Source organism: Scyliorhinus torazame, chromosome 8, assembly GCF_047496885.1.
Source record: "Scyliorhinus torazame isolate Kashiwa2021f chromosome 8, sScyTor2.1, whole genome shotgun sequence".
Taxonomy (NCBI): Eukaryota; Metazoa; Chordata; class Chondrichthyes; order Carcharhiniformes; family Scyliorhinidae; genus Scyliorhinus; species Scyliorhinus torazame.
Genome location: NC_092714.1, coordinates 179,066,833 through 179,081,500, shown reverse-complemented (window position 1 = coordinate 179,081,500; position 14,668 = coordinate 179,066,833). Strand labels below are relative to the sequence as shown.

At 42.5% G+C, this 14,668-nt stretch overlaps 1 protein-coding gene across 2 annotated transcripts in view; it reads right to left on the bottom strand.

Moving 5' to 3' along the window:
* Nucleotides 1–1,741: 1,741 nt before the first annotated feature.
* gnas (GNAS complex locus) overlaps nucleotides 1,742–14,668 on the bottom strand; it is a 505,856-nt gene continuing 492,929 nt past the window's right edge. For both annotated transcript variants that reach the window (XM_072514565.1, XM_072514567.1), the window contains exon 12: nucleotides 1,742–3,104. In XM_072514565.1, coding sequence (XP_072370666.1) covers nucleotides 2,958–3,104 — 147 coding nt within the window. In that variant the 3' untranslated portion in view covers nucleotides 1,742–2,957. The remainder of the gene's footprint in view (nucleotides 3,105–14,668) is intronic.

Below are 14,668 nucleotides of genomic sequence, written 5' to 3'. Positions count from 1 at the left end.
GCTCATTCAAAAATAACTGGATTCCCCTGCAGTAAACATTTACAATAAAGTGCTTCTGTGGGAACATGAGACAAGGGCATCATTGTGTTTGGCTCTGCTACTTACATAACAGATCAGATGGGCAACCTTCTTTTGTGATAAGGTCTGTGGAACCATACCATGCTACTGCTCATTCCTGCAGTAGGAGAATGAGAAGAAAACAAGAGAACATTTGCTTCAACAGGACATTTAGTGGGGATAGTATATCATAGTTAACCTGCAATAGGAAAAAGAAATAGCATTTGGTTTGTCAAGACTCAACTCCAATACAACTTCAAATGCTGTTGCATCCTTTGGTATAATGATTTGTAGATAAGTCCATGGTATGTACTGATGGTTAGAAGCAAAGGGAAAAATTCTTAAGAAAATATATGATCACTCTCTGTGCCCATTCTATGCACAGGATACATAGGTACTTGGTGGATATCTTGGTCCTGTATGGCTTTTGCAAATATATGTTTTCAGTGGTCATGCCATTTAATTTGATAAATTCGTCAGTGGCAGCATTCTTGCATCTCTGAGTGCAAGACCACGAGAAGCTGGAGTACAAAATCAACTCTCAAATAGAGTGCCGAAGGTGTGCTAAACTGTTGAAAGTGCTTTCTGTTGAGACAAAGCGGAGGCTCTTCAAGCCTCTTGGGTAGGTGTAAAAGATCCCATGGATCTCCAACAGGAACAGGGGAGTTCTCCACAGTGTTGTAGCCAATATTTATACCTCAGTTAGTATGAAAGAGAAATATAAAAATTAACATTTCTCTGTGGGATCTTGCTGTGTGCAATAGGTCACAGTGTTTCCTACATTACAATAGTAACTACATTTCAAAAGTATTTACTGGCTGGAAAGCATTTTGGGATGCCAAGGCTGTGACTTGATTAGGAATGTATTGATCAGAAAATTTGCAAACTTAGAACTTCTAGATTGTGTAGCTACTTCTCCCCAAATGTTAAATCACCTGCTCTTTTTTTCCAGTGGTTACCATCTACCTAACATTCTTTTATCAGACATATCCATATCTTCACTGAAGCAGAATCACAATAGTGCTTTTATGATAGCTTCTGTGACGGGTAACAGATGCATAGTACTAATCGCGTGCTGAAATAAACTGGGGGAGTGGGGGTGTAAAGAGGAGAGAAGACAGGTTGGGAGGGGAGGTGAGTAATATAGGCTAACACTGTACTAGATCTGTTATTACAACTGTAATTTTAGATTTTGTACAAATTGTACAGGTAATCTTAAGACATGAAAAAGTAACATACTCACAGAGACATAAAACACCTAGGTATAAAATATAAAGCAGTGTAGTTACTAAAATTACATGCTTTCTTATTGCTACAGTGATTTTTGCTTTTTGTACTGTACCACAACTTGTTCTGAGCATATAATTTGCATAAATTATTCAAGTTTAAGAAAAAGATCCACACATCTTCACTTGATGCTACTGTATAGTTAAAATATAAACAAAATTTTCTAAGATATCTCTTTATTAAAAGAGAAATAAAAATGTCATTTGCAACTGGAATTCAGAGGCCAAATACAAGGGGTTGCACCTTGCTTTGTATTAATTATACCAACATAGTACACCTGCTGTTGGTTGTACCAGAGGAGCCAGATCTACTGATGATCATCCGATCATACTGATATTCATACAATGCCTACATTAAATTTGTTTTTTTTTTAAAGGACTATGAATGACCAAAGACATTTATAATTTGTAGCAAAATTTGGTTTATGTAGAAACAAGCCATGTTTGCATTTGGATAGACTGAAATGAGTTAAAAGCTAAAATGAAAAAAACAAAACAAATGATGCTGCAATGTCTGGTCACTTGTTAAAAGACCTCACTTCTTAAGTGGTTAATTTGCACAATTTTGTACTTTTTTTATATACTAAACAGCATTTTTCCTTCTTTATAAACCAGAAAAAAAAACTAAACTACAGATAAATTCCCTACCTTGAGCTAGTGCTGCAGATAGGGCTGACAAAGCTGTACAGTGCAATCAAACATACTTACATCTTAGCTCATTTTACAGGTACAGCCATAATCAAGGCACAAAGATCTTCTACAAGTTATTTTCAATGAAGTTGTACAAAATAATACATTTTACAGTCTGTACACGAATAATAATCCAGAAGTAAAATAAACAAAAATGGAGGGTAGAGAAGAGGAATGAAGGGGAAGGGAAGAGGTGAAGCCAGAAGAGACAGGAAACAAAAATAGTTGGACCAAAGTCCAGTTAATAAACAAAGCTGAAAGGTTCATCTGTGGAGAACTAAAACAGTGTGTGTGGTTAATTCTTTCTACAATCACAGGCCAAAAGCAGTTCATCACGCTCTAGGTCCAAGGACTGCCAGACTTTATTTTTTGTTTTGAAAACTCCCCTCTAAAAAGCAGTGGGGCTTTATCAGATTTCTCTCTATTTTTTGCACTGTTCAGATCTGCAGGAATTCAGCATCTCCATTCCACACCCTGTCAGGCCTGGATAACATCAGAGGAGGTCTAGTCTTCAGCATGGACTTGGCACCTTCGCATTTTTCTGTTGCTGTGAATGGATACAAGATCGATATTATGAACCCACAACAGCGTTGATTACCCTGGAACAGGTTTTCCCAATTGTGTGCAGGTTTTTGTTTTGTTTTAGTCTTTTTTAAATCCTTCAAGTACTCCTTGTTCAGGGTGTTTTGCTTTGTTTCTCGGTTTTGTTAAAGTAGTAGGGAAACCCACATGGAAATGGCCATTTAGGTGATGCCATCTCGCACTGTCCAGGGGACAGAGGCAAGCAAGAAGTTCTGCTGTTGTCCAGTGGGGAAAAAGTGGAGGGGTGCATTCGGAGAGAGACTGCACCAGTTCTCTTCCACCCTGTGTGGGCAAGTTAAATGAGGAATAAAGAGTCCAAGACACAAAGACAAGTGCTCTCCATCACAATAACTCATACTGACGAAGGTGCATACGTTGAATAATGTCCCTACAGTCATTGAACACCCTGCGGATATTCTCGGTATCCACTGCGCATGTGAAATGAGGATAGCAGTAGTGCCTTCCATCGCCGCTGGCTGTGCTGATTCTCTGCAAGACAAAGGAAGAAAATAACGATCCTTCTTCGCAAACAAGTTTAAGACAGCGCAAGTAAGTTGCAATAAGATATTTTTGCAAGACAATTGGCTACAACACCATTCCACTGGTATAAAATTACCATTATTTGATTTTCCTGGTAGGTATGTTTGTGCTGTTGGTAAGAACGTTACCATACTGTATCCTCCTTATAAATACTTATTATTGAGCTCCTCACTAGTCCTTTTAAGCCATTCCCTTTTAAACTGGGCTTCAATAGTGAATTTTCAGGGTCTCAACATTTTATTTGTTCCAGGTCAGTAATAAGGTACGAGCAATATATGGACAATAACATTTATTATTTTATTTCACTGTTAGGGCAGCAGGGTGGCGCAGTGATTAGCACTGCTGCCGTACAGCGCTGAGGACCCGGGTTCGAATCCCAGCCCTGGGTCACTGTCCGTGTGAAGTTTGCACATTCTCCCCGTGTCTGCGTGGGTCTCACCCCCACAATCTAAAGATGTGTAAGGTAGGTGGATTGGCCATGCTAAATTGTCCCTTAATTGGGAAAAGAATAATTGGATACTCTAAATTTATTAAAAATTGTTTTTTAAAATTTACTGTTGTGTGTTTTCTGAAATCTTAGGACGGTTTCTCTTTTGGTGTTTTTTTTTAAAAAAGGAGGCAAAAGTGGAGTATTCAGAAGTGCTTCAATATTTGTCGGAAGCTCTCCACGCATAATCCATTGCCTATTGATTTCTTTGCCTATTTTCCTGTTCATCCACTTGCAATGAAAATTAAGGATTGCATATATTAAAACACTCAGCAGATAGGAAATATCCAATGCTGGGCTTTCCTGGTTATTCCTGCCTGGTGTTCTGAACATAGGATCGTCTGAAAGTTCTCTTAACGAGCAGTCTGCTGACTGATCACATGTAGTAGGAGCTACCATTTTAAGGAAACTTTCGGAGTTTTCCTGAAATGCTTCAGCAGTGCCTCACAATTGCTCAGAAGAAAGTTTTTCATAAAATATGAATTTTCTAGTTTGTCTTCAACCACAAAGGGCAACTAAAATTAGATTATTGGAACTCTTTTATGGTTTGCACTATAATGCTAATAAATTGAAAGAGATCACAAAACTGCAACAGAATGTTGAGCTACAATCGTCTGTGTCAGCTGCTGGCGAACAAACAATCCAGGACTTGTGTGGACCGAAGAATTTATTTGAGATGTGTAGAAAGGTTAAATATCAATCAATAAGGGCTAACGATGGACCCCTCTCTCAGAATGGTTATGGGTAAGGTGCCAAATATTTCAACAGATGGATTTCCAGAGTTTTATCTCTCAACTTGATGACGATCTGTTCATTGTGCAAATTAAAAAATGAGCAAAATTGTTATTTTGAGAGGATAGTTTCTTCCATGTTTTAAACATGACTTGTGCAGGTAATTACCAAGGGCATTTACTTCCACCTCTAAATAATTGCCTGTTTCTCCATCAACCTGTCCATCAATTATTTCTTTATCCATGCCTTCGTGACTTCCAGATCTGATGCTTTCGTTGTTTTCCCATCTTCCACTGACTCCAACTTACACAATACTGCAAATGTCCTATCTCTCACAAAATAATTTGTTCATCCATCACCCTTTTCTCAGTGATCACTGTCTTGATGCATTCAGTTCAAAACACGTCCTCACCCATAAAACCCTCTATGGCCTTGCAATCTACTCCAATTAGAAATTCCTCCTCCTACTCTTCCCCCCCCCACCGCAACCCAAAATGATTTGTTGCTCTACCCTTTAAAATATTGTTTCAGGTTCACTTTTTGTATCCGATTAAGTATCTTTGCATACTCATGCAAGATGTCACCTGAACAAATTTGTGGATGAAGATGCCTAGCTCATCAAGCTGTCTCTCATTGTCCATTCTTCAATGTTTGTGCGAGGAACTCATTAAAGCCTTTAATGATGAGGACACAATCTGGGGATGGGGGGTGGATTTTCCAGCCATTCTCGGTAGCCGGATCTTCTGGTCCCACCATCGATGGAAAAACCCAGCAGAGGGACCAGAAAACCCCTCCCTCCGCCGGCCAATGGCGGGCCACCGCCCCCGCTGTTGTGAAACATCCCTCCCCCTCCATACATTTGACTGACACCCCATGCACCACCCTGAACATTCATCCTCTCCACTACTAGCACGCAGTGTGTACCACTTATAAGATACCTGCTGAAACGTACCATTGCCAGCATCCTCCAAACCTGTTAGACGTTTAGCTGCTGTTGTATAAAGAGTCAAAGGTTCTGCTCCTTTTCCACAAACATCTTTATTTCACGTTAACAGACTCTGCACAAAACTCTATCACATCACCTGACACAAAGGCCACCTGAAGCCTCTTTACATATCAGTGTGAATTATTGGATACTTAATATAAATGAGACAACTAATTGAAATGTCTCTTAATCCATTATTTAACAGTCTCCCCTTCCTTGGAGAAAAAAATAATCAGTTGAAAACAAAATTACAAGAAACTCAAAAACACACACACAATTTCCCCCCTTGTCAGAAAGAGACGCCCTTCATTAACAATATCCAACGGTTTCTGTGAACTAGCCCCTCTTTTTGTAAAACAGTCTGACAATTGATGACTACTATAGACCCATTTAATTTTTGCTATCTCCACTCTGTCCCACATCTGTTTCAAACTTGCGATGTCTATCCTTAACCTTTTTTCATTGACACTTTTTGTAGAGTGCACATTTTCCCACAGGGATTTATTGTCAATGTCACATTCAATAGGTATATTGCCCAAATCCCCTTATCCCAAAATTTGTCAATATCTGAGATATATAAAAGATATATATATCGGAGATATATAAACGGCCATATCCACCACCTCTACAAGGCTTAACGTCGCAGCAGACGGCAGTAGAGCGGAGCTGCTGATTGGCTGTTGCAGGGGAAATTTGCATACGTCCGTTGTGCTCACCCTAACTTGAAGGTGTACCTGAGCAGTAGACCCGACCTGTTCAAGTGAAGCCAAGCATTCAGCAGAGGGCAGTAGAGTGGAGCTGCTGATTGGCTGTTGCGGGGGAAATGTGCATACCCTAACTTGAAGGTGTACCTGAGCAAGAGACCCTAGCTGTTCAAGTGAAGACACGCATCCAGCAGTGGGCAGTAGAGCGTAGCTGCTGATTGGCTGTTGTGGGGGAAATTTGAATATATCCGTTGTGCTCACCCTAACTTTGTGGTTTGTGGAGGAGCTGTTGTCAAGTGACACATAAACCCGAAACACTTCTTCAGTGTTTCCCTCCCTACCCCCCCCCCCCCCCCCCTAACCGAAAAAAACCAACCGCTGTAAAGATCAAGAGGAAGGCTCGAGGGCAGGTAGAAGTAGAAAGAAGTTGAACCGTGATGTCACAGCCTGCAGGTAAGGGATTGGCTGATGACTGGTAAGTTGTTTTTCTTTTATTTTCCCTCAGGTGCTATCATGCGGGGCGCAGAGGTTGCTGAGTGAGTGCTTGCTGAGAAGGGGAGTGAATAACAGGGAAACTCTTTCTTTCTTTTTTTATCTAGAGAGGATGGCAGGGAAGGTAGTACAATGTTCCTCCTGCAGAATGTTTGAAGTGAGGGACGCCGTCAGTGTCCCTGCTGATTTCATCTGTGGGAAGTGCACCCATCTCCAGCTCCTCAGAAACCACGTTAGGGAACTGGAGCTGGATGAACTTCGGATCATTCGGGAGGCAGAGGTGGTCATAGATAGAAGCTTCAGGGATGTAGTTACTCCGAAGAATAAAGATAGATGGGTGATGGTGAGAAGTGCTGGGTGGAAGCAGTCAGATCAGGGATCCCTTGTGGTTGTTCCCCTTAGTAACAAGTATACCGTCTTGGATACTGTTGGGGGGGGGGGGGGGGAACGACTTACCAGGGGTAAGCCATGGGGTACAGGTCTCTGGCACAGAGTCTGTCCCTGTTGCTCAGAAGGGAAGGGGGGAGAGGAGTAGAGCATTAGTCATTGGAGACTCCATAATTAGGGGGATAGATAGGAGATTCTGTGGGAACGAGAGAGACACGTGGTTGGTGTGTTGCCTCCCAGGTGCCAGGGTGTGTGATGTCTCGGATCGTGTTTTCGGGATCCTTAAGGGGGGAGGGGGAGCAGCCCCAAGTCGTGGTCCACATCGGTACCAACGACATAGGTAGGAAAAGGAATAGGGATGTAAGGCAGGAATTCAGGGAGTTAGGGTGGAAACTTAGATCCAAGACAAACAGAGTTATTATCTCTGGGTTGTTACCTGTGCCACGTGATAGCGAGACGAGGAATAGGGAGAGGAGTTGAACACATGACTACAGGGATGGTGCAGGAGGGAGGGTTTCAGATTTCTGGATAATTGGGGCTCATTCTGGGGTCGGAGGGACCTCTACAAACGGGATGGTCTACACCTGCACCAGAGGGGTACCAATATCCTGGGGGGGGGGGAAATTTTCAAATGCTCTTCGGGAGGGTTTAAACTAGTTCAGCAGGGGTTTGGGAACCTGAATTGTAGCTCCAGTATGCAGGGGTTTGAGAGTAGTGAGGTCACGAGTAAGGTTTGAAAGTTGCAGGAGTGTACCGGCAGGCAGGAAGGTGGTTTAAAGTGTGTCTTCTTCAATGCCAGGAGTATCCGGTATGAGGTGGGTGAACTTGCGGTATGGATTGGTACCTGGGACTTCGATGTTGTGGCCATTTTGGAGACATGGATAGAGCAGGGACAGGAATGGTTGTTGCAGGTGCCGGGGTTTAGATATTTCATTAAGCTCAGGGAAGGTGGTAAAAGAGGGGGAGGGGTGGCATTGTTAGTCAAGGACAGTATTACGGTGGCAGAAAGGACATTTGATAAGGACTCGTCTACTGAGGTAGTATGGGCTGAGGTTAGAAACAGGAAAGGAGAGGTCACCCTGTTAGGGGTTTTCTATAGGCCTCCGAAAAGTTCCAGAGATGTAGAGGAAAGGATTGCAAAGATGATTCTGGATAGGAGCGAAAGCAACAGGGTAGTTGTAATGGGGGACTTTAACTTTCCAAATATTGACTGGAAACGCGATAGTTCGAGTACTTTAGATGGGTCAGTTTTTGTCCAATGTGTGCAGGAGGGTTTCCTGACACAGTATGTAGATAGGCCAACGAGAGGTGAGGCCATATTGGATTTGGTACTGGGTAATGAACCAGGACGGGTGTTAGATTTGGAGGTAGGTGAGCACTTTGGTGATAGTGACCACAATTCGATTACGTTTACTTTAGTGATGGTAAGGGATAGGTATATACCGCAGGGCAAGAGTTATATCTGGGGGAAAGGCAATTATGATGCGATGAGGCAAGACTTAGGATGCATCGGATGGAGAGGAAAACTGCAGGGGATGGGCACAATGGAAATGTGGAGCTTGATCAAGGAACAGCTACTGCGTGTCCTTGATAAGTATGTACCTGTCAGGCAGGGAGGAAGTGGTCGAGCAAGGGAACCGTGGTTTACGAAAGCAGTCAAAACACTTGTCAAGAGGAAGAAGGGGGCTTATGTAAAGATGAGACATGAAGGTTCAGTTAGGGCGCTCAAGAGTTACAAGTTAGCTAGGAAGGACCTAGAGAGAGGGCTAAGAAGAGCCAGGAGGGGACATGAGAAGTCTTTGGCAGGTAGGATCAAGGATAACCCTAAAGCTTTCTATAGATATGTCAGGAATAAACGAATGACTAGGGTAAGAGTAGGGCCAGTCAAGGACAGTAGTGGGAAATTGTGCTTGAAGTCCGAGGAGATAGGAGAGGTGCTAAATGAATATTTTTCGTCAGTATTTACACAAGAAAAAGACAATGTTGTCGAGGAGAATACTGAGATTCAGGCTACTGGACTAGAAGGGCTGAGGTTCATAAGGAGGAGGTGTTAGCAATTCTGGAAAGCGTGAAAATAGATAAGTCCCCTGGGCCGGATGGGATTTATCCTAGGATTCTCTGGGAAACTAGGGAGGAGATTGCTGAGCCTTTGGCTTTGATCTTTAAGTCATCTTTGTCACAGGAATAGTGCCAGAAGATTGGAGGATAGCAAATGTTGTCCCCTTGTTCAAGAAGGGGAGTAGAGACAACCCAGGTAACTATAGACCAGTGAGCCTTACTTCTGTTGTGGGCAAAATCTTGGAAAAGTTTATAAGAAATAGGATTATTCTAAAGGAATAATTTGATTAGAGATAGTCAACACGGTTTTGAGAAGGGTAGATCATGCCTCACAAACCTTATTGAGTTCTTTGAGAAGGTGACCAAACAGATGGATGAGGGTAAAGCAGTTGATGTGGTGTATATGGATTTCAGTAAAGCGTTTGATAAGGTTCCCCACGGTAGGCTACTGAAGAAAATACGGAGGTATGGGATTTGGGGTGATTTAGCAGTTTCGATCAGAAATTGGCTAGCTGGAAGACGAAGGGTGGTGGTTGATGGGAAATGTTAAGACTGGAGTCCAGTTACTAGTGGCGTACCACAAGGATCTGTTTTGGGGCCACTGCTATTTGTCATTTTTATAAATGACCTGGAGGAGGACGTAGAAGGATGGGTGAGTAAATTTGCAGATGACACTAAAGTCAGTGGAGTCGTGGACAGTGCGGAAGGATGTTACAAGTTACAGAGGGACATAGATAAGCTGCAGCGCTGGGCTGAGAGGTGGCAAATGGAGTTTAATGCAGAAAAGTGTGACGTGATTCATTTTGGAAGGAATAACAGGAAGACAGAGTACTGGGCTAATGGTAAGATTCTTGGCAGTGTGGATGAGCAGAGAGATCTCGGTGTCCATGTACATAGATCCCTGAAAGTTGCCACCCAGGTTGAGAGGGTTGTTAAGAAGGCGTATGGTGTTAGCTTTTATTGGTAGAGGGATTGAGATTCGGAGCCATGAGGTCATGTTGCAGCTGTACAAAACTCTGGTGCAGCCGCATTTGGAGTATTGCATGCAATTCTGGTCGCCGCATTATAGGAAGGATGTGGAAGCATTGGAAAGGATGCAGAGGAGATTTACCAGAATGTTGCCTGGTATGGAGGGAAGATCTTCTGAGGAAAGGCTGAGGGACTTGAGGCTGTTTTCGTTAGAGAGAAGAAGGTAAAGAGGTGACTTAATTGAGGCATACAAGATGATCAGAGGATTGGATAGGGTGGACAGTGAGAGCCTTTTCCCTCGGATGGTGATGTCTAGCACGAGGGGACATAGCTTTAAATTGAGGGGAGATAGATACAAGACAGATGTCAGAGGTAGGTTCTTTACTCAAGAGAGTAGTAAGGGCGTGGAATGCCCTGTCTGCAACAGTAGTGGACTCGCCAACACGAAGGGCATTCAAATGGTCATTGGATAGACATATGGACGATAAGGGAATAGTGTAGATGGGCTTTAGAGTGGTTTCACAGGTCGGCGCAACATCGAGGGCCGAAGGGCCTGTACTGCACTGTAATGTTCTATGCTTTTGACCACTCTCCTTATTTTCTTTGTTTCCCACACAAGAGGGCAACATTTACCATTGTTCCCCAAAAGGAAAATTATAAAACCTCCTGCTCTTGAAATCCCATCACATAAATTTGCATAGGACGCATCACTATAAACTATGAGTTTCAAGTGCCTACGGTCACCTAAAACTGGGAACCTCAAAACACACTCCTGCATTTTTAGTTTGACCAACGCTTTATTTGCTCTTATTATGTCTTCCACTTTGGGATCATTCATTTTTGTACTCAACTCTAAGACATCAAAACTCACATCCGGTCTAGTCTGTCTACCTAACCGATTCAGTTGCCCAATTAAACTTCGCAGTTGCTCTTTTTCCATCTTTGAAACCATTGCATCGTTTTGTGAAACCCGGCCACGACTAATTGCTATTGGGCTGATGCTTTCCAGATAAGATTGCTGGCGTAAAGTTGCCCCGAACTTAGTCTGTCCTATTTTCAGTCCAATATATTTAAATGCACTGGAAGCCTGACTTCCAACCCTGAATTCTTTCCTCGAACCAGAGATTACAAGAGCTTCGAAATCACTCGTCCCACCCCACAAAAAATCATCGACATGCATCATAAAGATGCCAGAAAGATTTCCTTTATAGTGCCAGTAAAACATTGCCGGATCTGCTTTCAACTGGCAACAGCCTAACTGTAACAAAACTGACCTTACCGAAAAATACCAGATTCTAGATGCAGCATTTAATCCATATGCACATTTGTTCAACTTCCAGAGTAACCCTTCTGTGTTAGCTGCTTCTTTAGGAGGACGGAGAAAAATGTCTCTCTGGAGCTGATGCCCCTGCAAAAAGGCAGCTTTTATATCTATAGATTTGCATTCCCATGCCTTTGTGGCTAATAGAGCCAAGAAGATCTTTAAAATAATCATTCCTGCCATCGGTGAATCTACCCTCAAATCCTGATCTTCTAAGTTTTCTTCAAATCCCCTTGCCACAAGCCTATCCTTTGCCTTTTAAGTTCCATCCGGAAGAACCTTTCCGTGCAAATCCATCTTTGGGATAAAGCTCTTTGTCCCCTATCCGGTACTTCCGTGTATACCCCAAATTCACTCCAACTATGCAGTTCTTGCTGTTTGGCATCTTTGATAACGTTTTCATCTAATTTATTCGAAGTGACCAAAATCTCACGTGCGTGTGGGCTTCTACTCCTATTAGTATTCGTAGTGTTACTCATGTTACTCAAATGTTACTGCTTGATCTTTCCCTTCTGCTGTGGGATGTCCTTTCAATAGTTCTTGATGTTTTCCTGCGGACCTGTTCACTATCTGATGTACTATCTGAACTGCATTTCTGTGCCCTCCATTTTTGAACTTCGTGTTCCCAATCCATTGTCTTGACTCCCTCCCCTGAATGCTATACATTCAACCAATATTTATACTTTCCAGTGGCCTTCCCTGCTCTACTAATAACAGTTGCATCCTTCCATTGACTAGACCCTTCAGGCAAGTATGTCACTTTTGTACCAACTTTTGGCAGTTGTCCTTTCGGAAAAATGGCCTGTTCTAATTCATCAGAAGTGTTGTGTTTCTCTACAGAAACCATGTCTATATCAGTTAACTGGTCCTCATAGTTATGTAACACCTGCGTACCAGATGACTAATTTGTACCCATTATCCTTGATGAATGTACCCCAACAGTTTGATTACCATGTTGCAAAATAATTGTTTTGCCATCGATGCCTATGATCTTCCCTGGGCCTTTCCATTCATTACAATTGTCTCTCTTATAGTATACTATGTCTCCTTGCTGAAAACCGGTACTTGATGGCCATACATTATGTCTTAAAGCTCTTCAAATTCTTTCAGAGACTTCTGCTTCCAAAAAAGCTTTTCTACTGCTATGTAATGCGTTTAAATGCTCAGCAAAGCCAGAGCTAATTGTAGTCCCTTCCCAAGCTGGAGGCTGGTCATCTAAAATGAACGGAATTTTAGGATTTCTACCAAACACTAATTGATAAGGACTATAGCCCCCAACCATCTGCAATGAATTATTTGCATGTACCGCCCATGCTAAAGCTGAATTTAGCTTGCAGTTTGGTCTATCTGCCAAAATTTTCCGGAGCATGTCATCTATTACCGCATGGTTTCTTTCACACCCAATTATTAAATGGGATTTCCGCAGCCGTACTCATAACTGTGATACTCACGTTTTCACACATATCCCTAAACTCATCATTAGCAAATTCTCCCCCATTGTACGTAAGGAATTTTGCCGGTGGGCCCATTCCTGTCCCTATCCATTTTTCCACGATTTGATCCAGAATTACTCTCTTATCTTTACTTTGTAAATCTGGTTGCTAAATTTACAAAATGCGAAATAAACATATTATTGGCTTTATCCCAGATCTTAAGGTCCGTGACCACAGTGTCGTTAAAATCTCTGGCCAAAGGTAGGGTTACGATCGGTCGTGCTGGTGTCCTTCTGTACTTCCTACAAACTTCACAGTGATCACTAACCTGTTCTATCAGTTTAGTATAGTCTTCATCCCTTACCCCTGCATCCTTTAATAAATTTTTCAGCCTCCGAGGAGACGGATGCGCAAATTGCCTATGCAGTTTTAATACAACAAGCTTATCAGCTAAAGTCCCATTTTCAACTGCCATTAACACATCCTTAACAACTGTATTTGAAATATTATTTGTCAGTAATGGAATACAATAGTGTCCCGACTGTGTAAATTGTAAATCCACCGTCTTTCCAAAAACTGTTGCCGTATCCTGTTCCATATCCAGTTTCATGTGTGCTTTCTTCATCGACGGTCTGCTCAGAAGCAAAGGTATCTCACTTGATAACATCTGTGCTAATGAAATGGTTCACTACGGCAATATTGCAAGGGATCACCACTCTTTTCAGCGACTTCAGAGTATTATCATCCCCAAACCTGAAACTTGTGGAACTTTTAAATTCCTTAACCTGGTTATGATTTTCAGCATTCAGGGTGTCCAGATAACATTTTAGCCAGTCAATTTCACACACACAGTAGATGTGCAGCCACTGTCCAATACAGCACAATTGAAGGATTCTGCAACCATAACCCTCATTACCGGTGTAAAACTGCTTGTTAATAGGACAATGCCTTCTTTCTGGTCACTATCTTTTTCCTCTTCTGACTCTTCCATGTCATGTGTCGCTTCAAACACTATTATAACGTGTTGGACAGTTGAAAGCATAATGGTATTGTGAGTCACACCAAAAACATCGATTTATCATACCCCGGGCATTTCTGGGGTTCAACTTCCTATTGTAGGTTCTAACTGGATTTCTGTCTTCTAATTTCCGGGTCCCGATCTCCTCCTATAGTCTTGGTGTAGCCATCTGGGATGGCCACTACAAAGGGAAATATGGCCACTTGCAAAGAATCACAGGAAATATGGCCAAGGCAGGATCCAGACGAACTCAGAGCTTAAGTGTATATTTGCCACTAGATAACCAGACACGATCGAAACCCCCAGCCAATTTGCATTCTAATGGCCCATTTCTCCTGAACAGAAGACTTGTACTCAGGTATCAGATACAGATACGGACTCATCGGCGCCACTCCTTTCACCCAGGAAGCCCAAACAGCCAAGGTCAATGACCACTCAGGACACACCCAGCCATCAAGGCACCCACTCCTTTATTGGCTAAAATCGAAGGTAGTAATCGATGCCTGCCGAATTATTGGGTCCAAAGCTAAGGACCGCCCAAAAGAGCGCGAAACCCCCGAAGTTGAAAAAGAGACACAGGTATCTTGTACTGTTCAGTCTCTTTTGGCCCTGGCTTACGCCTAAAACCAATTGCAGCAGCACGACCAGAAGCAAGTTCAAGACCAACGATCGCTACCAGACGGATGAGCCCAGCAGAAACGAAGTCACTTCTCCAGACCCAGCCATGCAAGATCCGAACAAAGGCCTTGTTCCTCTGCATAAAGCCGGGTGACTGAAGTGAAGTACAGGTTGTTGTAGTGTTTTATGTTGCACGTCGAAGTAATTCTTGTGTGTAAATAAACTATCATTGAACTTGAACTAACTAACTGGTTGTTTGGTCTTTGATCAATATCCGGTAAACCCTTGTGGTGGTATCATTTGATACCT